At 40.1% G+C, this 25,301-nt stretch overlaps 1 protein-coding gene across 12 annotated transcripts in view; it reads left to right on the top strand.

The window, feature by feature from the left end:
• LOC138064647 (rho guanine nucleotide exchange factor 28-like) overlaps positions 1 to 25,301 on the top strand; it is a 133,249-nt gene that overhangs the window by 61,396 nt on the left and 46,552 nt on the right. For 9 of the 12 annotated variants that reach the window (XM_068928190.1, XM_068928198.1, XM_068928199.1 and 6 more), the window contains 4 exons: positions 17,949 to 18,079; positions 20,536 to 20,813; positions 23,384 to 23,579; positions 24,957 to 25,068. In XM_068928190.1, coding sequence (XP_068784291.1) covers positions 17,949 to 18,079; positions 20,536 to 20,813; positions 23,384 to 23,579; positions 24,957 to 25,068 — 717 coding nt within the window. Of the gene's footprint in view, positions 1 to 9,825; positions 10,143 to 17,948; positions 18,080 to 20,535; positions 20,814 to 23,383; positions 23,580 to 24,956; positions 25,069 to 25,301 lie in introns of those variants that run through there. The other 3 variants (XM_068928201.1, XM_068928202.1, XM_068928194.1) reach the window with 3 other exon arrangements.

Raw genomic sequence — 25,301 nt, forward strand, 5'->3', positions numbered from 1 at the left:
CTGGTTTTAGTAGTTTAGTTGAATGCAAAAATCAGTATATGTTCTAACCTGACCCATATAACCATACTGCTAGATGTCATGGTTTTATTATCCCGGATTGCCTTAAATTTCTTTTTAAAAAATTGTTTGTTTGGCATTGTTGTTAAATGGCAACATTTTTGGCAGGAAAAGCACACAGTGGGGGATAAGGGGAGAAATGGAAATGGTTGTCAGTGGGGGAGAGGAAGAGGGAAAACAGCTAAGGGGGCGTTGAGTGAAGAAGAATGAATAGAAACGAGCAGACTTTGGAGTCTCACTAGGAAGTTGGATGCGTAAATCAAAGAGTACTTCTAAGAGGAAGAATATTAGTGCTTTTTGAATGGGTGTCTTTGAATGAGTGTAAATTCTCCTGCTCCTGCTTCTCTCTTCTTTTCCCACATGGTTCTTACTTTTAGAAACCTCTACCAAAAATCAGTCTAATCAGGGCAGCTCCTGAAAGACCTCCCCTGTTCCCACATTTCAAGCACATGCAGCGTTCTGGCTCTTCCCCCCTGACCTGGCAGCTCTGGATACCTGGTGCTTTGGGAGTATCGTGGCAGGGCATGCTGGCAATGCTCAGTAGGACTCCAAAAGGGTACTATCTCCTCTGCTCCTTGTCTTCATTTTTGGTTTGGGACCTGGCTGCCTTGGGCACCACTTGAGTCTTCTAGTTCAATTTTTAGGATTATTGCCCTTGGCTTGTACTGTGTGGGGAGCCTCCCATCCTCCAGGAGGGCTGGAGAGCCCCCGCCACTGGCGAGGGTGGGGGCAGGCACCCAAGGGAACTGCTGCGAAGCCTTGTGAACCACACTGGATGTTTTCTACTGCAAGGAGGCTTTGCCATATTCAGGAACTGATGGAATAAGAGTAGATGGCAGGGCACAGTAGGATGCTAGATTAGCCTGAACACTGGGTTGTGTTTAGACTCCTGAGCTTGATGCTAGTCACACCTGCCGATCTTTCCCCTCTCTCTCTCTCTCTACTGGAAATTGATAGAGATCTGTTTTGTGTTTTTAAAAAAAAAAAAAAAAAAAAAGACTTGTTTTCAGTGGAAGAAAACATACTGGAAGGATTGAGAGAGAAAAATAATATCCTGTTGGGGAGAGTGAAGGAAAGAAACGAAAAGGGAAGCAACAAAAAAGATTTTTTTCTTTCTTTCAATATTAAGCATATGTATGATTGCCAAGCATTGTCATCCTCAGAGTCAGCAGCCCTGTACGTTTTGGGAGGGTGTCTAGGAGGTGACAGCTGAATGCTGTTACTGTTGGGCATGTGATGGTTTTAGCAGGGCATATGTTTTTAAAGTTATAATTCCTTCCTGTTTTGCATAGCTGGTTTGGAAAGAGGATGTTCACAAGGCCATTTGTAAAGCTGCAAAAGTTTCTTTTTTCCAATAAGAAAAATCTAACCCCAGCTTTTCTTCTGAGGAAGTACAGCTTCCCCGCCCCCCCCCCCCCCCCCAAACTTCAGGAAGGCAGGATACTGATAATTTTTCACAATATTTTCCTTGCTGACCTAGTTACAGTGCCAGTGACCTAGTGGTGGATTCTGTGTCTGTCTAATCTATTCTGTTTGCTCTGCTGGCGGTGAAAAAAATTCTGCGAGCCATGTTTTGCACTTAGATTAAAGAAAAAAAAAAACCCACAAAAATCCTGATGTCAAATTTTTGGCAATTCTCTGTATGTGACCAGGCAGCTACAAAACATTTTTAGTTGAGTCTGTCCTTTGATTTGCATGGTTCTCCAGAAATCCCAGTTTAACCACAGATCAGTTTAAGGAACAGAACATAATGATCTTTTTCTCTGTGCAAACCAGTAGGGCTGCACTGTAATCTGCAGAAAATCTGTTTTGAATGTTACTGTTTTGTTCTTTTTTAATTAGATTTCCTTACCGTGGTTGGTAAGACTTGAAAGTTTTTTTTGTCAAAAAAAAAAAGCATTGTCCCGCTGTCTGGATTCCTGCCTTTACACGACTTTTGTTAGGTCTGTAAAATGATTAGTGCTTCTGCTGATTTAGGTCAGATTTTTCTCTTGCTTTTTATCCTTGTTTGTATTTTGTTTTTGATGGGCAAAATATTTGCATTTGGAACTGCTTTGAGTCAAGTATGCCTGTTTTGGTATTAGGACTACAGGAAGTAGTTATGGCTATTCATAGAGAAGTGAAATTTGTATATTAAATGTTGCCTATTGAGGCAGTTATGGGAGTTCTGTGATAAATGCTTACGCAGATCTTATGTATTTGTGGTCGGCTTTGTTTTTTCCTAGCAACTTTCAATCCTGCACTTCCCTTCGTAAGCTTCGAGAGAGATCGGGTGATCTGGCTATTGTATCCCTAGTCCAGGAAGCCGCAGGCCTTTACTTCAGTTTCTGCTCTGTTACAGATTTACAGTATGACCTTGGGCATGTCACTTCTCTTTTCCATGCGTCTCAGTTACTTATCTGTGAAGTGAGAAACACCATAGTGAGTGAGGTGAGGAAGAGACACTGTAACACTTGGATGTTTGCTGTAGAGAGAGGCTCTTTTAAAAACCCGTTTTTATTTAAAGGGTGGATGGTTTGAAAGTGGCAGAGAAACATAATAGCTGAAGAAAACTGTGGAGCTGTTACTGCAGCTTTCTTTTAATGACTGTGACAGTTATATTCTGCCCTTTTTCACTGTAGTTCTCAGAGATCCTTATGTTGCTTTTTCTGCTTCTGCAAAACTGTTGTGCAGTTCCACGCGCCTTGCAGATGAGAGGCTTAACCTGCGGCTTATCAGTCAGAGTCCTGCTAGAAACAACCTTTAAACGACAGATAGTTGGTTCTAGTTTATTTCAGCAAATGAAACATTCTCATCTGTTTGAACTGTCTATAAACAATTGAATATTGAGGACTGCTGAATAGCTGAAAGCTACAGAAGATGAGGGAAGTAAAATCTTCCTGGGATGTGAGCCTGAACTGAGCTTAATTAAAAAGCTGTGGAGAAATCTGGAAGAAGCAGCATTAAGCACTAAAACAAGCTTGCTCTTGTTTCTTGGAGTTTCCTCCACTCTTGATTTTCTGAGACGTTATAATTCAAGTTAACCTCAAAAGGAAGACAGAAAGAAAAATGAACAAGTTACAAACATGTGCTGTCTGGCTTCCCAGAACTTGTCCTCCTCCTCTGCCTAAAATCCAAAACAAATTTGCTCAACAAAATAATCCTTCAGAAAGAGGCTCTTTTTTCTGGTGTTTAAATAGGCTCATTTGCCTGTCTTCTGCCTGGTCTCATTTCACGCTAATGTAAATATACAATCTGGGATATATCTTATGTCAAGTTACTCTTCAAATGTGAGATATAATCCAGAAATAAATTGTGAAGAGAATAGTTGTAGTCTTGAAATTGCACATATGAACACATTTCTCAACTTTCTTCCTCCTTGAGAGGCTGCCCTTCCCTTGAAATCTTCCCTGAAACATGGAAAATTAGGTTTTTAAAGAAATTAGTCTTTGGTGAACTTTCTGGTAGTGCAGACTGCCAGCATAAGTGTAGACTCAACAAGCAAGTCATTGGCGAAACTTCAGTAAGAACCAGGTCCAATTCAAACTTCAGTTTACTTTCATGTAAAGCCATGTGAGTTCTCAATGTTACTGGGGCTTGTGCAAGCCTCTGTGGAGCAGAAACTAGGAAACGATTTTTATTGACTCTAGCCCTTAATTCTGAAGCTTTTGCAAATAAACTCCAGAGACCTTTTCATCAGGATAAGAGACAAACAGCAATGGGCTTTCCATCTACATTTGTGTTAGGTATCCAAGCTACTCTTTTGATGTGAATAGATACTGGACAAGGAGAACATTTAGGCAAATTATCTCTTTATGCACTTTGTTGGAACTGTTTCGCAGTTGTTTCAAGAGTCAGGGCATACTGACCGCAATCACGTGAAAGTAGTATTAATGAGCTTGTTTTCCTAACCCGCATCAGGTGAATGGTGCTGTTAAAAAAATATATGTATATATCTTTTGCCAATCAGTCATGAATCAGGCTTCAGAGATGTTCTGGGTCTGAGGAGCACTGTGAAATCCCAGCACTGGGACAGTAAACTGCCCAACCTGTAGAGTTTGAGACAAAGTCTCAGTTCATGCATATATAGATCCACTTTGGAGCTGCACTGACTCAGGACTGGGCAGAGATGGTGGAGATGTGTTTACTGCTTCAGCTTTGTAAACTCTGAGGCCATCCTTCTTCATCCCAACCTTTCAGGTGCTCTCCAAGGATTTTACATTACTAGTATAGCTTATGCAAAGCTATTCCTATAAAATTCTTAAAGGTAAATTGCTCCTTTAATTTACCAAATAAACAAGACTTAAGTGCTAGCACTTACAAAAAAATTGTTTTCAAAGGAAAGATAAGTATTGCTAATAGCTCTTTGCAGGATAATGCATCATTCCTTGAATATCACAAACATAGTATTTTTAAAATGAGAATGTTCTTATTATAGCTGTTCTAACTGTAGCTGTTCATCCTAGTTTCAAAGGAAACTAGTTTCCTAGTTTCAGATGAAACATTAAAAGTATTATTAAATTAATTTCATAATCACATTGTAATTAGAAATATACCTGCAAGGGAATAGCTAGTGTTTGATATAAATTTAAACGGGATGGTCTCTCAGTCTGGATGGTTTACAGCAATGTGATTCCATGTACAGTGTTTGACGTGGGTAAAAGGGTATATCCACATGGAAGTAAATACAGTGGAGCATAAAAATACTTGGACTGACTTCTGATAAGCCTTCTAGTTTAGAGCAATCCAGAACGCAGTTCACACAAATTGACTCTGCTTCTTCAGCATCCTGCCTTGACTTTAGAGTACTTCAGTAAATTTGGGTGTCTGCTTAGAACAGCTTTTGCAGGGAGAGGCAGGGTAGCCTGCCGCTCTCACCAAGGTATCTGTGAAGACAGCAACTGTTCTGTGTTCGTTTTTAGGCTAACGTCCAAGAAATTGTACAAATTAGTCAATGAAAAATTGACTCAAATTTGTAGTACCATATCCTTACTTTCATTTTTCATTAATATTCCTAGTGTCTGTCTAAATGTCTACATTCTGCTCATTACAGAAAAGGCATCTCTAGTGTGGGTGGGTTTTGTCTTTAGCTTTTTAAATGGAAAGATTGGTAAATACTTGCAAGAAGGGAGGTGTAAGCAGGAGCTAAAGCATTTGAGGTCTCGAGGCCATTTAGTCTTATACCAGAGTGTGCCCAGGTTTGAGATCTGCCTTTACCCAGGACTGTGCTTCTCTGAGAGAGCAAAATGCCACTTTATTAACTGGTGGTGAGAGGAAGAGGCTCCGTGAAGTTAAACACTACTGTTCTTTCATACTGTTGGAATTATTACCCCTTAGCTTCAGCAGGTTTGACACAGTGAGAAGCAGGTGTATTTGTCATGGGAAGTGCACAGTGCAGGAAACTCCCTACTCCCTCCCTTCCAGCCCCCTCCCCCTTTCAGATGGCAAGGGATGATGCTTGCTGCCCAGTGCTACTGAGAGAGACAGGAGATCCACCAAATACTGCCATACCGATGGATACCTGCCTGCACTTATCAAGATCCATTGCTGAATAGTTTAAAACACAAGCTGCCATATTACTTCTGAGAGGCCTCAACAGATCACACTTTTCCTCGTGTGCAAAGGGCTAAGGAAATAAATTGTCCAGAAGTGACAGTGGTCTAAATTGAAACATCTGTCAGAATGTAAACAATAAGAAAGGTCATGAAAAAAAGTGGAAGAGGTCCTGTGCCAAGACCTTATGGATCTGGGCTTGGTTCTGTATTTTTCAATATATTCATTAATAATTTGGAAAAGAGAGAGGGGGAGAATAGGGAAGTGACAAAGTTTTCTAACAATTCCAGTAAATAAATTTTCATCAGAAAAACACAGGTACTTGGCAGAAGAGAAGAGGTGGTGAAAACGGTTTGTGTGAAGAGCCATCCAACGAGAACTGTGACGCTTGCTGACAGCAGTCCATACAAGCATCACATAATCATGGGCAGCTGGGAAAAGCATTAGAGTTGGTATGTGTTCAGTGTGTGGATCTGGCTGATGGCACTTTGATTTCAGTCGCCTTTAATTCACATTTACTGAATTTTAAAGCAATTGTTAAATCTAAAAAACCATTTTGAGATATTTTGTCCAGGCATCTTGACAGACCCTCTCTATGGGAAGATGTGGTCTATTTAACAAAAGCAGAGCGAAGATGGAAGGAAAGCCTCATACACCTACAGTCACAGAGGTCAGTGGAGAAGGGCACCTAGCCTTTTCTACACCTTCTTTCCATGTCAGGGCCTTCTTTCCCTTTGAAACTGCACAGTTTTGGGAAATGGTTGCAGGCTCTGCTGCTCTGGGGCAGAATCAAGCTGGAGGAAATCAACTTCATCCCTAATGTTGCAGGAGACTCTGCCAAGAACAAGCTGGATAGGACATTCTGGGCTGTCGTTCTGTCATTCTCATCACCCATATCCAATGGTGGGGACCATCTCCAGCCCTGCTGTTCAGGTTGTCATCTCTAGCTCAGTTTTCTATCCCATGTGCATCCATTCCCCATCTGGAGAGGGGACACTTGACTCAAAGGGATTTTGACTCGCTGGTCTGCCAGAGACAGAGAGTTACCGACGGCGGAGTTCATTTAGCAGGGTTTCAGGAAAGAGAATCCACCTTCTTCTCCAGTGTCCCTCTGTGAGGCTGTCCTCTGCGTGCTCCTGAGGGATGAAAGTGCCACTCCATGGAAACTGCAAATACTAGTTGCATTCCTGTACTTCCTTCCGTCTTGCCACAAGCTGAGGGAACAGTCAGACAATAGACAATGGACTGTAATATCTCTGAAAAACATTTATATCATACGGATGTGTTTTGGCAAGTGCTGGGTGAAAGAATTTAAAACATTACAGTAGCGTTTATCAAAAGCATTGGCCTTAGGTAATGCACACAAAAAACATTTGTTCATTATCTTCACTTCACATCTATACCTTGGTGTACATAATTGAAAACATTTTTAATGGAAAGTAAGGTTAATATTTTCCAGCCAGAAAGCACCTTTTATCTTATAAGTTGCCAGATCCCTGTGCCAGCTGCATGCAAATGTCACCACTGAAATGCTGTCACTTTGGAAATGAAGACTGGCAGGTGAGAAGAGTATTGGATCATCCCACAAAGTGCAAGAATGGGAAGAAAAACATTTTTAGCCAAAGACTGTAAGGCAAAGCCCTTCTTTATGGCATAAAGCAGCATAAAGTCTTTCATGGCTGCCTGAAAGAGTTTTAAAAACAAGAAAAAAAAAATCTTTCACAAGGCTCGAACAGAGCAAATAAAGTGAGTGATATTCAACCAACAGTTCGGAAAGAGAGGTTGATAATTTATCTGCACTTTCAGAATGTCATTGACAAATCCCTCTACCAGATTCTATTCAGGGGAGATTGCGGCAAGCAGGCGAAAAGCCTAAAGCTTGTCCAAGAAAGAGAGGATAAACAGCAGGAACAAATGGGCAGGTTTTTATCATAGCTGAAGTTTAATAGTTGCAGTCTAAGTGTTATGTAATAGGATTGTAATTTAAAAAATTATTTAATAATCCTAAATTACTCATTTGTATTAGAAGGTTCTAAATTAACTCTGCTCGTTTCAGAGAAAGAGCAGGCAAAAACTGAACAGTCAGTGAAAACATTTATTCGGTGTACAGAGGTCATTCAGAAAAGTAAATGTCTCAGCATGTAAAGTAGTTTAATGCTATTAAATACATCAGCTGTATGTCCTCATTGTGAGTGTTTTTTGTTCCATTCTAGTCGTCCCGTCCTGGACTAACCAGAAGTCCAGGAAGACCAGTGGAAGTGAGTAAGTGTACTTTTTTTTGATTGAAGGATAGGTGAAAAAAGTCAGAGCTGGTTAATTTAGAGAAAGGATACCGAAATGGAGATATCACAGAAGTAAGCAAAACTTACCATTTCTCATAGAAAAGAGCACAAAGGAATAGTCAGTGAAATTGAAAGGTGAGATTTTAAAGCCAGTGTAAGAAATACAGCGCTCTTTAAATGTAAGCTGCAGTTCACCCGTGGAACTCTGCCGGCAGTCTTGCTTGCCTGAAATTAGGGCTTTGAGTACGCGTTGGTAGTGAGAGCACGCTTGGTTACGTGAGGGAATATTGCTGCGTGCAGGGGAAGTCTTTTGTGTCTGAGCAGTTGGGAAGACATTTCCTAAGTGAACAAGTTATCCAACAAATATGCTCTGTCTTTTCCTTTCCTCCTAAACTGTGGCCACGGTTGGAGGTACGCGACTGCTGCGGACGGAGTGCAGGTGTGGAAGGATACGTCAGTTCCCGCATTCCAGTATATCCAGGGGATTTATCAGTGCAGTTTGAACCTGACATTCCAGGGAGTGGAGATATTTTGAAGTGGACGCTTAAACCATGGATTTATATCCTCTCTGTATTTTCAGTCATCCATTGTCTGTTGTAGTTCCCTGGGGTTGTTAATTATACATATAAATCAAACAAAGTCTGTGGGAGTGTCTAATATTTAAAGTGAAAGTCTAAAGCTTCTAGCGTCTGGGGCAAATTATTCTTTTCAGGCCTAACAAAGCTGGCAGAACTTCAGTTAAGGCAAAGGCAGAACAATGATCTGTTTCAACTCTGCTTTATGTAATGTGTGCACTTTATGAAGTGCTTGTGTAATAATTATTTTATGCCTAAATCCTGATAGATGTTTGTATAATGGGTTTTGAATTAAATTTGCATTTGAATTGGCATTATTTTCTTTCAACAAATACATTGTTATCTCTCACTGAAATGTGGGTTGAGGAATCACTTGAAACACAATACAGAAGTAGTGCTGCAGACCTCAGCAGCCTGAAAAATAATTGAAGTGAAGTAAGGAATGTTAACAAGCTCAAATGTCATCATCTTCCAAAAACTGACATTTACGCTGATCCACGTTCCCTCTCCTCCTTTATGTGGAGTACAGAAACGCATACATTGCGGGGTAACTAAAAGAAGTGTTTGGTGGAGTTGGTTAAGAAACACTGGACATGCTATTTTTGCATTAGCTCTTGTATAGCCACATTTGAGCCTGTTTAAAAATTGTAGTTTGTGTAGTGTTGGGGGAGGGGATAACGAGTTCCTACTGAATACTAATTGCCTACGAGTTGTTCAGGGAGACTGTATAAGAATGGAGGATTTGTTGTAAATTAGTCACTAGCTGTATTGTGCATTGCTATGAGGTTAGACCAGTGCTGTAAAGGTGCCAGCTCTACAAAATTCTTATGATTCACTGTCTAACTTGGTGACCGTGTGAAGGAGAAAATACTGTTCAGACTAAATATTATTGGAAAGAGAGCTCTTGTAATGACAGCATAATCTTTCTTTATAACACTTAAGCTTTGAGCTCATTTGAGTTAGAAAGATGTGAGCTACAGACTTTTGAGTGGGTTATCAGTACTTTTCCAGCTGCAACATCCCAAAGTCTGCCAAAGCTGTAAGCACGGAGAGGGGAAGAATTGCTTTGCAATAATACAGGGTCCAGCAGATTAACAAACAGTAAGCAAGGAACACTAATCAATCTTTGGCTTCTATCACTTCGGCATTTTGCCTGGCTTCAGTTTGAGAGTCCTTGTATATCCCAGTTTTAATGTGGAAACAAAGTCTGAAAAAGCTTGCCATAGTTTGTTTACTTTTGAGACATATTTTCTCATTCCTTGCTCAGTTCCTATTGTTTTCATTTACATGAAAATGGAAAGGTGAGTTAATGATTCATTGGCACACAACGACCTTTCAAATAGCGCTGGACCACGGATGCAGCAGCCCCACTTGAAGCTCCCATACTTCAACCTCCTTGCTTTGCCTTAATATTTGCAGCCTGATCTGTCTACATGCCTGGACGCCTGAAGAGAGCAAACATTTAGAGCTTCTCCCTCCCCTGTGTTTAGTGGGCAATTTGATCCTTCTTTGTCCATTCCTTTATTTTACATCACTCTTAGACTTGACTTGCTATTGAGAACAACAAAGTGCAAGTTTGAGAATCTGCTGTGTCTTACTTAGCAAAAAAAAATGGACTCAGACTCTGATTCACCTTTTAATTACTCTTGGCCTTCCTTACCTAAGATGAGGATTCGAAGAAGGGCATCCAGACAAGGTAGAAAAAGCTGTTTTCTTTTAAATGACTCTTGCTTAATAGCTCTGCCTCCTTTTCATTGTCTGCTTACGCACAGGTGCCTATACACAACTCTGATGAGATTGTTTCTTCCTTTTTATCAGAAGTCTACCTCACTGTTAGTTGCGCTTTTGTAAATAGAGGTACTGGAATTTTTTTAAGTAAGAAGAAAGTGTTTTCTCCAAATTATATATAGTTCTTTAACATTGTTTTTATTTCTTTATTCTAAGGGATTTTTTCTTCTGGTTATATGTGTTGCTTTCACTGAGCAGTTCTGACACCCTAGGAGCTTACAGAACAGCACTGCAACCACTACAAGAAAGTTTTGCTAGTTACAGTTGTTTTCATTTAAGGGGAAATTTGTAATTTAAATATCTCTCAACAGTGAACAAGAAAAATTTTAGTTACATACAAAAGTCTCATCAGAATGAAGAGGAAAATCTTTCCTTTTGTGTAAAAGAAAGAGATGACAGCTCACTTGCTCTCTTTACACAGATCCTTGTGCAGTTAGATATAGTCCTCCTTTGTGGAGAAGTCTTTGGGAGGTAAGCGTTGTAAATATTGTCACTATGATAAAGTGTGTTTTAAGCAGGTTTAAAGGCACTGACCAACAAGTTTATGTTACGAAGAATTATCATTGAAAGCTTTAATGGGGATATAGTTTTTACTGCATTCAGACAGAAGCAAAGAAATGAAGACAGAGAATGGGAAAAGTATAATTCCTTATTCCTTGCACAAAATTGCTTTTTATGTTTCAGAAAGGGGGGAAAATAAATAAGAGAAATAAGATCCATCAGTGTCATTAAAGACAATGAGCCAGGAGAATTATGCTGATTATACAGGCTGAGACTTTGACCTTAAATTTTAAAATGAAAAATGTGTACAAAATGCACGTTTTAACTTGCAAAAAGTCTTCTGAGATTTTTACTTTCATTCATGGGATTTAGTCATTAATCCATTATTTCCCAAGAGCACAGGGGTTTCTGTAATGTGTGTGGTTGCATATATAGTTTGTAAAGAAGATGAAATACCTTGCAAGTTGTGGTATTCATTCTTTCTATATCTCGTGGGAACTCATTTTATTGAGTTTATTATATGGCACTTTTGTTGTTCTTTGTTTTACCTTTAGGCAGCGTTATGTTTTTATCCTTCACCACTGTATACATATCTGGTGTTTTCTGTGTTAGTATTGCATCTTGTTTCCCAAAAGTGTTAACAGTATAACAACACACGCAGCTTTTATGTACAGATGACCGTGTATGTGGGGTTGTTAGAGCAAGAAGACGCTCTGAGCGTACGCGCACCCAGAATTTATCAATGGATAAACGCTGAGGGTTCATTTGTGCTTGGGGCATTGAAATCCTGGCTGCTTGCTGGGCTGGAGAAGTGGCTCTGCAAGAGGACGCCGGACTTGCGATCTGCTCCCTGCCTCGCTGGGGGAAGGCTGCCTTTGTTGCTTCCTCCTCAAGCAGAACGTGACCTGTTTTTTTCCGGTCATGCAGTCGTTGCTGGTGCACAGGTGGGGCAGGGTACCTCGCCGCTACGTTTCCGTGATGTAGGAGTTCAACTCTCAGTAAGCGAGAGGACGTTAGAGGCTGGCAGGAATCAGTGTCGCGCTCTCCTCCCCACCCCAAAAATCACGAACTCTTTCCTATGAATCATGTGTTGTGTGCTCCAGCTGATGTGGGCAATGAAGTGTCAGCCTCCTCCCTTCTCCACACAAGCAGCATGCTGTTTGTTTCATGGTCTGGCACATGCCTTTGGCAACGCTCCTCCTGGGAGGCAGGGGTGCAGGCAATAGGGAGCTGTGCAGACCTCAGATGGCTAAATCCAAAGCAGAAATTCTCAGACCCTGCCTTGGGCCGTATGCACGAATGTTTTCAAAATTTTAAGTTTCCTGATGCCCGAAGTTCAGCTTTTATCCATGCTCAGAGACCTCTCGGTCTTCCCTGAAGGGGGTGATAGAGCCCCCGGGTTCCCAGCGAACTGCCGGAGGGCCAGGGCCGGGGCAGCAGGCAGCGGGTGCAGGCTGCAGCCTCCAGCGTTAGTCTCTACCTGTTGCTGAGCAGCAGGCGCTCCCCTCCTCCCCCTGCTCCTGCTGAAGCACGTGTGTATAAGGCATAATTAAAGATTAATTAGGCTTAACAGAGAATGTGACCGTGACTCCAGCTTAGTGACTGGACTGGGGAGGGGTCTAAGTTTTGATCTGTACTGCAAGATCCTTGAGGGTATTTATTTTGTTTTTTAATGTGAAGTGGCCAGAAGACAGGTCTCTTCTTCTCTCCCCTCAGATGTATTCGTAATCCTTGGGGTCACAGTCTTACTTTCTCAAAACCAGCAACTCTTAGAGGCTTTCCTGTAGGCTGTAACAACCTCATGGGTTCTGAGAGTGTCTCTCTGGCAAGTCTGTCCCGCTGTCCTGGGAAGTGACAGTTACGCACTGAAGCCTCTCAGGCAGAGGTGGAAATTGAAATCAAGCATCTCTTATCTTGGGAAAGTACTTTATCTGTTGTACTTTGTGTCAAATGAGACACCAACTTATATTTGTTCATATATTCATTTATTTATTGGAAGCAGCTAAGGTGCCTGCTTCAGGGAGAGAGTTCAGAGGTATGAATCTGTGTTGGAAGGGGGCACTTGCTCGCACGCTGGGTTTAAGTCACAAAGAGCAAAGGTGGTGCTTAAGAACTGTCTTTCTCCTCAATGTTTCTTAATGGCTACTTTAGGAGCACATCTGGAACATCTTGGATATGATTTCCAGCATCCAGGTGCCTGATTCTGTCCGTATGCAAGAAACTTAGTGCTTTAGTTCCCACTCCAGAGATTTGGGACAGTTTTGTATTGAGGTTTATGACAACAGCACTTAAAGGCCTCCCTCACTTTCCCCGGAGTGTACTGTTATTCTTATGTATTTGCTTGATTTTAATCTCGTGAGTAGTTGCAGTGAATGAATGGAGGGCTAAGACTCATGAGTTAGCGATGCAGATGCCCCGTTGAAACTGGTCGTATTGTCCACATCTACAGAAGTGTATGTCACTTTGGTCAGTGCCTTGCCAGGAACTTGTGGAATTCTTTCCCCAAATTCAGATCACCATCTGTGAATTTAGAAGAGTATTTCAGTAGTCCTGTGTGACCCATGTGTTTAGTTGTCTGCATTTTTCTCTTACTTCATAGTTCTGGTGCTTACTTCCAGTTATATATTAACCCTTGTTCAGATTGCTGGGGGTAATTGTGATGAGCTGTCTGAAAACTATTCATTGCATCTGGACAAGGGAATTTGTAATTTCTTTCCGGGCTCTCAGTTTGGTCACACTGATGTATTTCACTTCTCTTTTACTCTGTGCCCTCTCATAAAATGATACATGTTTTTATTTTTGTGGAAAAATATCGTCAGTATTATATTCTTGTTGTTTTCCAGAATGGGTCGTTCAAGGCTGTACATTTTCTTAAGCCAACATAAAGCATGTTTTAAGTCATTGTTATGATGATCATTTGTGTTTTAAAGAGTGTTTTTATAAGCTTTTGTGCTTGGTAAAATGTGCAGCTTTTGCTGTGTAACTTTGATGACAGCATGACGGAAGATGCAGGAAGCCTGTGCCTAGTATTCATTGGTCAAGGCCTTTTATCCATGTTTGGAGATTATCCTTCCCAGCACTGTGGCTTTTTTTCACCTATGTTTAAATAACACATACATCTTTCCTATCTGTTTACCAGGCAGATGCCAGAGATCCACATGCTCTGTTAAAGGAAACATGCCTTTATTTTACTCTTTTTTCCTGGCCGTGGTACAATATACAGCCTGAGAACCTTCAGCTTTGGCAGTAGGAGCAGGTTGGTGAGCTGTGCTTGCCATGTATTTCAGTCCAGAGCGCTAAGTGAATACTTCTGTGTCGTATCTGTGTCAATATCTTTCTCAGTAAGCACCCTGCAGTCCAGTACCAACACCTTTCGGGCAGATAAAATGGTTTAGGACACTTTCACTGTCACAAGAGATGCCAGTTTGCCCTGTTGGGTGTTGATGGAGAAGAGGAGGAGGGTGGTGGAAGCTCTTCCTAGGTGCCAGGTGTCAGCTGCACTGAGAAGAAAGGCACAACTCCAATGCTGGTGCCCAGGGCCCAAAAGAGGGTGGTGTAGCCTACAAGTAGATGATTTTAGCATGCCTGAGAGCAACTCTCAGGGAGAGCTAGTTGTGTGACTCCACAGGAATTTTTACCTTCTTGAATTACTTGCTAGAAGACAAGGTGGGTTCTGTTCAGTAAAAAACCCAGTGCAAGTCAGAGGCAGAAACATCGCATCATCCGTGGGGTAGGCTCATGCCTCTGGCACTATAGTGGTGTTTGGTGCAAGACTTGTACGCATTTTACCTGCCTTTCTGCATACTGTGCCGAAGTCTTGCATGTGCTATGAGAATAGCCACTTTGAATGGGCAGAGAGGATTTTTGAGACGTTTGTTTCAGAATGCGTTCAGTTGATACTCCTAATCTTTTGGGCAAGAAAAGACTTGCTGTATATTGATAGTGGCACCTGGTACAGTGGGCTATTATCTGCTTCCGTTTTAAACTGGTAGAAGTGCTGCTCTTGGTGCCTGTATGACCAGGATGGCTTGTAACGGCTTGTACAGCTGGCGGGAGGCAAGTAAGGGGGCTGAAGGAATTCAGTGCATGATGTGGACATTTGCTACGGTTTTGTCACTTTTTAAACTATGCTGGCCTTTGCAGCAGAAATAAGTTACTAGCACGGTCAATGTGTAATTAATAATGCTCTCCTCTGCATTCAGCAAAGTCTTGAAATACCTTTCTTATTACAAATTTTGATGTAGCTGTCCCTTCATGCATGTATGAAATCTGTAGGGGGCGGGAAAGTGAGAGGAAGGAGCAGTCCCGTTCCTGGAGGAGCAGGGGCACCACATTGCATCACACAGCCCAAAGGAACCTGCTGGCTTTTGTCCTCTCATTAAAAGCCCCCATAAACATTTAGAGATCTCACCTTTAACAACAGACTGACTGGAACATTGCCAGAAAAATAGATTGTATTTGCCAGTGATACAGATTACGGACAAATATTCAGTGACTGAAGGTACTGCAGATAACGACATATTTTGATATATCCTGTTCTATTTGCAACAGCTTTCTTTGGAAGTTTGTACCAGGTTGTTCCTCTTTTATAAAGTTTTAAAACTATGTAAAATGTGGTATTAGAAGCTGCTGTATAAATAAAAATGTTGCAGTAGGCTGATTGTTGCTGTTTTTGGCTCGGGATGTGTAAGTCATAGCAAAGTCCATTATCTCACTGTAGAGACCCCAGCAATGGGGACAGTCGCTTTAGTCAGGAAGCTGGCTTAGTAGGAGTTGGCTCTGATTTACGCTGTGATTCACCAGGTCCTGCATGGACTGTTTCTCAAGGGTACGTGCCATACCTTGCTCAGCCTAGCTTTGGAGCAGAATACTGTCCTTGACAGTTAAACACAGTATGATTATGTACTAGAGGAAGAGCATGCTGGGGAAGGTAATAAGTATACAAGCAGCAAAGTAGAGCCCAAAATTTGTTTCTTCCTGGTTGTTGGTTTAAGATTACCACTTGGAAAGTACTTTTTTGCCACAAAAAAGTGCTGCCTGTTTTGCTAAATCACATTTCCCATATGATTTTAGCTGCCAATATCCGATGAACTGCTGTAGAAAACAATGACTTATGCTATTTATAAATAAAGAGTTCAAGATCTTGGCAAACATAAGGAAATGGTTTGTAGCTTTAGCAGTTCTCAGGATGGCACACTCACTAAAATCATGTTAAAATTCCTGCAGGAGGGAAAAGCAGAATGAGATGTATAAGGATATTTTTAATGCTGTGAGAGCGCACAAGGCCTGTCAGGATTAGAAACTAAATAATTCATGGTGTACCATTTCTAAATGGGAATTTCCAGTTTTTCAGTAGATACAGAGCTTTCTGTTCTTGGAATTTATGAGATAACATCTTAAAATGAAATGAAAACTGTGGTGTAGCATTGCAATTTTGGCAGTGATCCAGGAGTTTTTTAAAGAAATGAATGCACCAGATCTAGACAAAGGTAGTTGCTAATCGGCACCATTTCTTCATGGTATCACTTTTTGCAATCTGATGGCCATAGGCACCTTCCAAATGCAGTTCTCTTATCTTACAAATATAGCTTGGGGAATGAAAGTCTTTAATGGTATTTTTTCCTTTCCACCATGGCAGAAAATAAGTTGTACTTGGTACAAACTAAAAAGAAATTCACAGAATCACAAAATGGTTAAGGTTGGAAGGGACCTCTGGAGATCTAGTCCAACCCCCTTGCTCAAGCAGGGTCATCTAGAGCATATTGCCCAGGATCGCGTCCAGGCGGGTTTTGAATGTCTCCAGGGAAGGAGACTCCACAATCTCTCTGGACAACCTGTTCCAATGCTCTGTCACCCTCACAGGAAAGATGTTTTTCCTCAGGTTCAGATGGAACTGCCTGTGTTTCAGTTTCTGCCTGTTGCTGGGCACCACGGAGAAGAGTCTGGCCCCATCCTCTTGACGCCTTCCCTTCAGATACTTGTACATGTTGATCAGATCTCCCCTCAGTCTTCTCCAGGCTGAAGAGTCCTAGTTCTCTCAGCCTTTCTTCAGAGGAGAGATGCCCCAGTCACTTAATAATCTTAATAGCCCTTCCATGTTGCCTAATTTTCAATAACAGACAAACTGGAGTTTAGTTTACTGAAAATTTCGAACTGAGATGTTTTACTGCTTCTCTGATGGATTGATGTATACTCCTCATACTCATAAGCAACTTTCAGAGAAGTGTGCCTACAGGACAGACTAACAGTGTTTCGTTAGCACTTGATTAGGTTTTCTGCTAGTCAAAGCCATCAAATACAGTCAGCCCATGCAACTCTTCGTGATATCTGGAGTCAGGAACACACAGTTGAAATAGTAATAGTTGTTGTTGAAACTGATGATTTATCATTTCAGAAGAAAAAGCAGGTCAGATACAGCCTTCACCCATAGCATCCTCGTCACAGGTCAAATTTTGATCGATTGCTGTCACCCTGTAATGGCACTATAAATGGCATTTAATTCAAATACCTCTCACTTTTTTGCTGTTTTTTTTTTTTTTTAAAGAGTTTTCTACTTTACTGGTAGCACTGTAATAAAACACTAAAGTAGAAAACTGTTTTTAAAACACAACCCAGCAACAAATAAAGATGAGATTAATATTTTATTATGCTTCTGACAGTACATAGAATGCTTTAGGAAGGTGATTGATTATTTGACTGCAGTTGAACTATATTCTGTTTACAAAATGTATCAGAAATTAGATATTTGTAACTTACAGACCATAATCATGAATAGTTCATCCCAGCCCATAAATCTTATCCTATTTAGGACAGCTATAGTTCAGCAACTACAGATCTTTGCAAAGTTCTACCACAGGTGGAAAATAGAAGGCATCCCTAGCTAAGATAAAGGAAAACTTTTTAAGTTATATGAATCATTGCAATGTACCTTTAAGAGGCTTGTCAGCTGTTGGCTTCTAGAAACACATGGGAAATATTAGCCCATTAGAAAATTCTCAGTATTTGGAGTGGCCAGATAAATATTACCCAAATTGTAATCCTAACTTTTGGTGCTTAATGATTAAAGTTTATCATTTTTATTATGCTCTGTGTGTGTAGGTAGGTGTGTGTGTGTGTGTATATATAGAATATTTGTATGTATATACACACACGCATATATATGAAAATGGTATGACAAATAATTGTGTATTTTCCACAATTTCTTTTTTTCTAGAACAGCGACATTCTACCCTTGATGTTCTCAAGAAATTCAAAACTCTGCCTACTTTCTTTGCAGCAGCCAGACTTTCTGCCATGCTGAACGGAAGTGATGAAGTATATGCAAACTGCATGGTAGTAAACCAAGTAAGTTTATACTGGAACTTTTGGAATATATTTTTTCATTGTCTTCTGTTAAAATAACTTACTTGAGTGATAGTAGAATATTCTGGTTCTATCAGCAATGGGGTGTAGATACTTTTTAAAGCCCTAAAATAAGAACAGGAATACCTTATTCTTTTCAGCTGTATTTTGTAACTAATTTATGAAATCCCTTTTAATAGATTCAAGTAATGAAAGAAATTACTCTGCCTAGCCTGTAGGAAGAACTGTAAGAGAGTCCTACGGTCTTTTTCTCCTGTGTTCTGTGAACTAAACGGTATTTGTTTCTCTCTGAGATATATTAACACAATGCAGCTTTGTTCATATGCACTTCAGTTTTTCTAAATTTGGTGTACATTTACAAAAGAGTAAAGTTTCCTGATACTGCGTAATTAGTAAGTTAATTATTAGTTTAATTTTTTAAGCTCAACAAAAACGAGAAATTGGTCAAAAATGTACAACCAGTATCCTACAACTGGTATAGAGCACTTTGATACTAGAGATCCTTCCCGCCCCTTAGTATTCATGTTCGTAATTTACTTGTCACCAGCAGTGGAGATTAGACAAAGCATCCTGAAAAAATTATGTTGAATCACCAGTGTTACATCTGAAATCCCTTCCCCACCATCACACTTTGATATCGTAACTTGGAGAGGGGGACTAATCTGACTATTTTGTATAATTTTGTGTGGTTAAACTGCTGCCAAATTTTAGTGGAACGTAGTTGCGTTTCAGTGATGGTTGAAGAGATGTATATATGTGTAATGCACTCTGGGTTCTCCCAGGGCAGAAGACAGAATGCAGGAGTAAGGAAGAATCAGGCCATAGAAGAGTCCTGAGACTTTACAAGAGTGTCGAAATTTTTTTTTCCTATTGTTTTTCCTGAAACACTTCAGCTGCTGCATTTGCTGGAGACCCTGTTCTTTGTGAAGGTTTGAGACAGATGTTTCGGAGTTCGGCGTGTTCAAAACACTCTTAGGGTTACCAGAGATACACGTAAAAAACCCACCAAGCAGTGAGCATCTGGTACGGGAATATATATGCAGATCTCTGAACCCTTGATTTTAACAATATCTGGGTTCTGTTGCAGAACAGAACTGCAAAATTCTCAGTGCCATTACAAATATAGATATTGCCTGAGTATATTGCTGGGGGACCTTCCGCTTTGATCACAGCTCAAGGCGTAGCCACAAGGTTCAACCTTGTTCTGCTTTTGCCAAGTTCTCCTTTAGCACCGCTGGGCAGGAGCTGGAGCTGCTCCCCCTCTCAGCTGCTGCCCGAGGAGCTCCCGCAGTGCGGTGCACCACACCGTGGAAACGCTGCCCGGGCAGCAACGACTTCGAAGGGAGGAACAGCTGCATAAAACCTGGGAGAAGCATTTTACCTTCTTGCATATGATCTGCACAGTGCAACTGAAGTAATTCCAGACTTTCATACAGTGTATCTCTGAATGCAAAAGCAGACTGCTGTAAAAATGTCAACAGTTCTTTGTGTCTTTTACTACAAGAAACATCTTTACAATAGGGATGAAAACACATGCCACGTGGGGCTGTAGAGGAGGAAGTCAGCAACGTGAAATAGCAGGGCTTTGGAAGCACTTGCAGTCCTTTCTTTGTTCTTGCTTACACGGATACTTTCTTGAGGTTGAGCGTTTTCAGCGGGCTTTGGCTCTGTGACTTTTCAGTACTATTTAGCATCTAATTAGATGACAGTAACTTCTAACTAGAAGACTGGCAGTAAACTGTATATTAGTATCTTTTGCAGAGTTGACAGGAGAGTTTAACCTCATTTTCACAAAGAATTAATCATTACCAACCAGGGTCTAAATCCTGATCCCTGTACTGAACCTGAGTAAACGTAATTGCTAATGCCATTCCCTTCTTTGTGTAAGAGGAGGGGTGCTTGGCACCCACAATTGCTTAATGGCAAAAAGAAAAAATCCTTTCCCTTCCTCCCCTAGAGACCCTCTGTTCCAGGTCATCTACATTTGTCCCAAACTTTATGAAATCGGTGCTGGAAAAATAAAAAAATGTGCACGATGTGTAGACTAATTTTTCCGAATTAAATTATGCAACATTTTAATTTCCCCCCATATATCCCCACGCTAATGTATTATGCATGTAGTTTGCTTTACTCAAAAGAAGGTTTTTTTAAATGTGAGCAGTATATACATGATTTGATACATTTAATATAAAGGCTTAAATATGAGTGAGAAATCCATTAGACTAATATACCAAACCATCACTATTATAATTCTGGAAAAACTAGTGCAAGATCTAGAATGTCTTAGCCATATAACTTGTCTCCAATTTATGTACTCCAAAAGTAGTAGAGAAAAAAAAAGGCAAAACTTATAACTATTATAAAATGGCAAACTATAATCTAGTGAAGGGTCCTCATCTTTTTACTGTCTTTTACCAGCATTCACTTTCCCCCTGCAGGCTGGAGATGTAAAGGCTAATTACATTCATGGAGACGGTGTTAGCAGTGAAACATGTCTGAATCCCACCAGTTCAACCTCAATGGCTAAGAGCTCTTCATCTCCCTCCCTTGAGGAAAATGACCAGTATATATATGATCCAAATGAAGGCAATCAAATGTCAGTGAAAAACGGAGAAAACGTAGGTCTGAGACACAGAGCAGATTCATACCTGCCAGTCAAGACCCATGGATTTATTAAGGAACGGGGCCAACTTCATGCTGACATGAAGAAAAGAAGGTATGTAATTAATTTGATGGTGTGGCCAGGATTAGGATTATTTATAATGATCTTTTATTCAAAAGATAAGGCAGAACCTGGAATAATAAAGATTTTCATCATGGTAGAATCACTGGTTTCAATCTCTGACGTTTAAATTGTGTCGGCGTAATGATTTGTTTTTATAAAGTGGTCATAAAGACCTTTCTTCACATACATCTTTCAAATAACAATGTCTTTAAAGTAAATTGATTATTTTTAAACCAAATTTATGCTTTTATACCTTTTTGTCTCGGACAGCTGATCACTGTGTTTTTCATTGTGGCATTTTTGTCAGAAACCACAGTTTTTCCCCCTAGCTGGTTTCTCAGTTGTATTTCCCATTAAGGGAATGGTCCAAAATCTGTTGAAGTCAATGGGGGTCTTTCTATTTGCAGTGGGCTGTGGAAGGAGCAACCTATTCCTGACAGCGTATGTTTTTTCACTTCAAAAGACAGCAGTATTCAGTACAGCTCACGTTTCTGATAGGTTCAGACTGTTTTCTGCTCTTCTGCCCATACAGAAGGTCTGATATCAGCAGAGCCAGTTGTCTGAGGGTCCTCATTCGGACGGCTTTAGGTTATGCTAGGAACTAGCTGGTTTCCGGACTGTAGGTAGGGCTTGAATTAGAAACTTTGAATTTTTGTTTTTAACAAATACCTGAAAAAAAAGGTGTTACAGTTTTATTGCTTCTTTGGGTAAAAGAGACCTGAAATCAGTTGCCTCTTTGACACAAGAAAATTTGAATCTATAGAAATTGAATTTCTCACCTCTCAAGAGTGTCTGGACTAATTGGAGCTAGGGCACTGTGTGTAAAAACACATAGCAAGGTAGCAGTAGTGGCTGTCTATTAATGTCAATTACAGTGGTCAGTAACATTTTCTCTGAGTTTCCTAGACAACTATAAAATCCTCCTACTGCAGAGAGAGAGGACAACAACTGTCAGATTGGCTATGAGTTATTCTTTTCTAAAACTTTTCTTTTTTACTAGTTATGGGGATATCACATGTGGACTGTCATAACTAATCTGCTTCTCTGTCATAAACATTTTTTCCTCCTATACATATTTGAATTTTCCCACATTTTTAAAGACCTAGGTTAGGTACCTATATATGAGCTTTCGGAGTTTATATGAGTTTTCAGAGGTAAGTGATTGACCTTAGTACATCAACTGTAAGCGAGCCAAATATATAGTAATAGTCTTATTTTATGTGTAATAATTCCAGTTGCACTTGCCTTCAAGGATCTCAGAGTATGTAGCAAGTTAATTAGCAGATCTTTATACCATTTTTATAGATCAAGGAAATTTCCATGGTAAGGTACCCACAGTAAGCACTGATGGAGAATTTCAGTGCTGTAACATCAATGCAAATGAAATTATTTATGCTTATTTTTCTTAAGTACCAAAAGACGAAGACACTTATTTTTTTTTCTAGCTTTAAAATGTGACACTAACTGATCCTGAGGTTAAATAGCTTATTTCTGAGAAGCCACATGGCTTATTAGTAGAAAACATTGTGAAAGATGATCTCCAGAAGTGTAATAAGGAAGTAGTTTTGGACAATACTGATAAATTTATTATTTAACAAAGTGAATTTTAGTGCAGTATAAAGGTGTAGTTGTGCTAATATTCCTGGTGGACTTTTTGGCTATTTAGAAATGCCACACCTGATTTAGAGTTTTATGCTTTAAGGCTGGAATGCTATTGCAAGCAATCAACCATTCGTTCCAGCCACGCTAATAAAGAGACCATGAACTCGAACATGCGGCTAACAGGACGCATCATGGAAAACCCCTCATAGCGTGATAGCGCTAGGAAACCTTGTTGCGCTGTTCTGCTCAAGAACACCAGCATGTCAGTAGTCACTGAATGTTTGAAGTATTGGCGTAGCTAGAGATTTTTCAGTCCCTTTATAGTCCTACTTACTTTTAAATTTATGTGTTTTGAAATTAATGTCACAAACTGGCTCAGACCATAGCCCATCTCTCTGTGTCACTGTTTTTTTTCTCTTCCATCCTCCATCAGTTCACAGATGTTGGAAAAAGATATCTGTGAATTGCCACGTTATATCCTTTAAATGCATGTATGTATATGTGTGTGTATATATACACACACAAATCTCCAAGTATATCTGCATACTTCTTATCAAAATCTGAGCTAGTTATCTCGGTTCTCCTTACAGTCCATGTAGAGAGTTACCTATGCAGGTACCTGTGTGGAACAAAACATCTTGTTTAAAGGTAGATGTCTAACATCAGTCTGATAATCATCCTCCAAAGGTTGCTGTCTACTGACTGTGGTAGGAGTCTGCATGATTATGGAAGGTGCAAACATCTGCCTAGTAGATCCATGAGGTTGGGTTAGATAAGTCCTGTACAAGTAACTGAGTACAATCACCGGGAAACATGAGAGGGGACTCAAAACATGACTTACCTGACATAATCATGGTGGTTGTGGTTGTCATTTATCAAAGCATATAGAATTATCTTTCTTGTTGCATTAAGATTGATACTTATTACATGGGAAATAAAGAATTTGTTGTCTGCTTCAGTTCAAGTCTTGATGACCTTGAAGTAGACAGCGGAAGTGAAAGTGTTTCAGACAGATCCTACGTTCACTACCCTCCCCTCAGCTCTTCGGAGGCAACGGCTTCTAGCAGAGATGGATTGGATTCTTCTGAGACGAGCGCTGATTTTAACATCAGCCGGGCAGAATCGCTTTCCTTATCTACCGGTCTGCAGCCCAAGGTATTTAATATTATTTTGGTTTGAGTTGTTTTCCTTTTAAGTAAATCCTTGGAAATGTATGAGACATTGTATTTGAATCTAAAGGAGAAAAATCAGTTCCGAGCTGGAAGTCATAGATGTTAGTCAGTTTGGAGAGCAGGGTGTACGGGAGCTCCCTGGGTGTAGCTGCTCAGCAGCAGTGCAGGGAAGAGTCCATCAGAATTTCACTTCAGCTTTGAAAAAAAACGTAATTAATCAGAAGTATTATTTCAAAGGATGTAAACCAGATTTGGTGAATCAGCATTTTCTAACCACAATGTATTTAGTTAGGAAATGTTTAACTGGCTGTAGTTATGTGAAAGGGTAACAACTTTGTAAAGAAACCGGCCTGTTGCTTTTTTTAAAAATAATTGCCAGATGCAGGAAGGGTCAGTTGGATTTTGTACAATGACCAGTGCAAATCTCTGTTCCTAATGATAGTTTCCTAAAGTGTCCTGGCTACATTCATTTCTACTGAACCGTGGTGCCATTTCTGGGAAATCTTGACACATGCACAGAACTATTTTTTATTAATAGGGATTGTTTATTATTTTATTAAGCAGACTTCTTGCCTCTGTAGAGCTTCATCTGACCTTCAGCAAATGATTACATGGAGGGAGAAAAAGAGTCCAGCACAAACACTGAATTCTGTTAGGGCTACTTTTACAAACAATATTGTAAGCAGTTTAGAAGTTTACATTTCACTCTGTGCAAATGTAAAAGATCTATCAAAAAACAGAGGGGTTCTTTCCCAGCTATACCATTAACATATTTGGGAATCTGAAAGTCGTTTCAAGCATAATCAGAAAAATGCAGAAGGAAAAGAGAAATTCTTTCTTTGTATAAGTATTACTGTAATGTAAAAGTTATTTATACAAAGTAAAAGTTTGTAAAATTAAAAGTTTGTAAAGTAAAAGAGTTAACAAAGTTTACTTTGTAAACTCTGACATCAGTAATTACCAATGTTCTTCTGATACTAAGGCACTAAGATAATGGCTACCATAGTAAAAGCAGGACAGATAGCCTGGCTGCCAGATAAAATGGCAAGCAACACTGGATGATGCTTGCCACCAAACTGGAGAAAAATGTAAGCTTTCTCTTAGTCTAACTTGTACCCCCAAATTCTTTCCTGTAACATACAACAATTTTTCATGGTGGAAGTAGGACAGGTTTTCTAAGAATTCAAAGTGAAATGAAGTAGTCGGATATTTTACTTAAATTTCAAACTTTTCTGAAACCAAGAAAAACATACGTGGTCAGCACTCTGTCATTCAAAAATTCTGTCACTGATTTGTTTTGCTGCTTTTGCTGATGAATTTCAAAATGATACAAGTTTTCATTTACTGCAATTCCTTCTAGGAATGCTTACTGTCTGGAATTCGGTCACGCTCCTACTCCTGTTCCTCACCCAAAGGCTTACTAGGAAGACCTTGCATTCCCCGAGATTTTGCAGTCGGTGATCCAAATGAAGGTCAGTGTCACCTGTGCTCTGGCTTTGCATCTGCATTGCCTCCTCCCATGTTTGCCTGCTGCAGATGTAATGTTAACATCTTTACTCAGGCCTGTTCTGTTCACTGATACTTGTGCGCACAAGGTCCCTGTATACACAGACCTTGCCAAGCCATGTGAAAGAAGCATTTGGTTACCTTCAGTTACCCCTACCATCTTCCCTCGCTTTTCTCCTGTGTACAGCCTCTGTCATGC

This window comes from Struthio camelus, chromosome Z (assembly GCF_040807025.1).
Source record: "Struthio camelus isolate bStrCam1 chromosome Z, bStrCam1.hap1, whole genome shotgun sequence".
In the NCBI taxonomy this organism is placed as follows: Eukaryota; Metazoa; Chordata; class Aves; order Struthioniformes; family Struthionidae; genus Struthio; species Struthio camelus.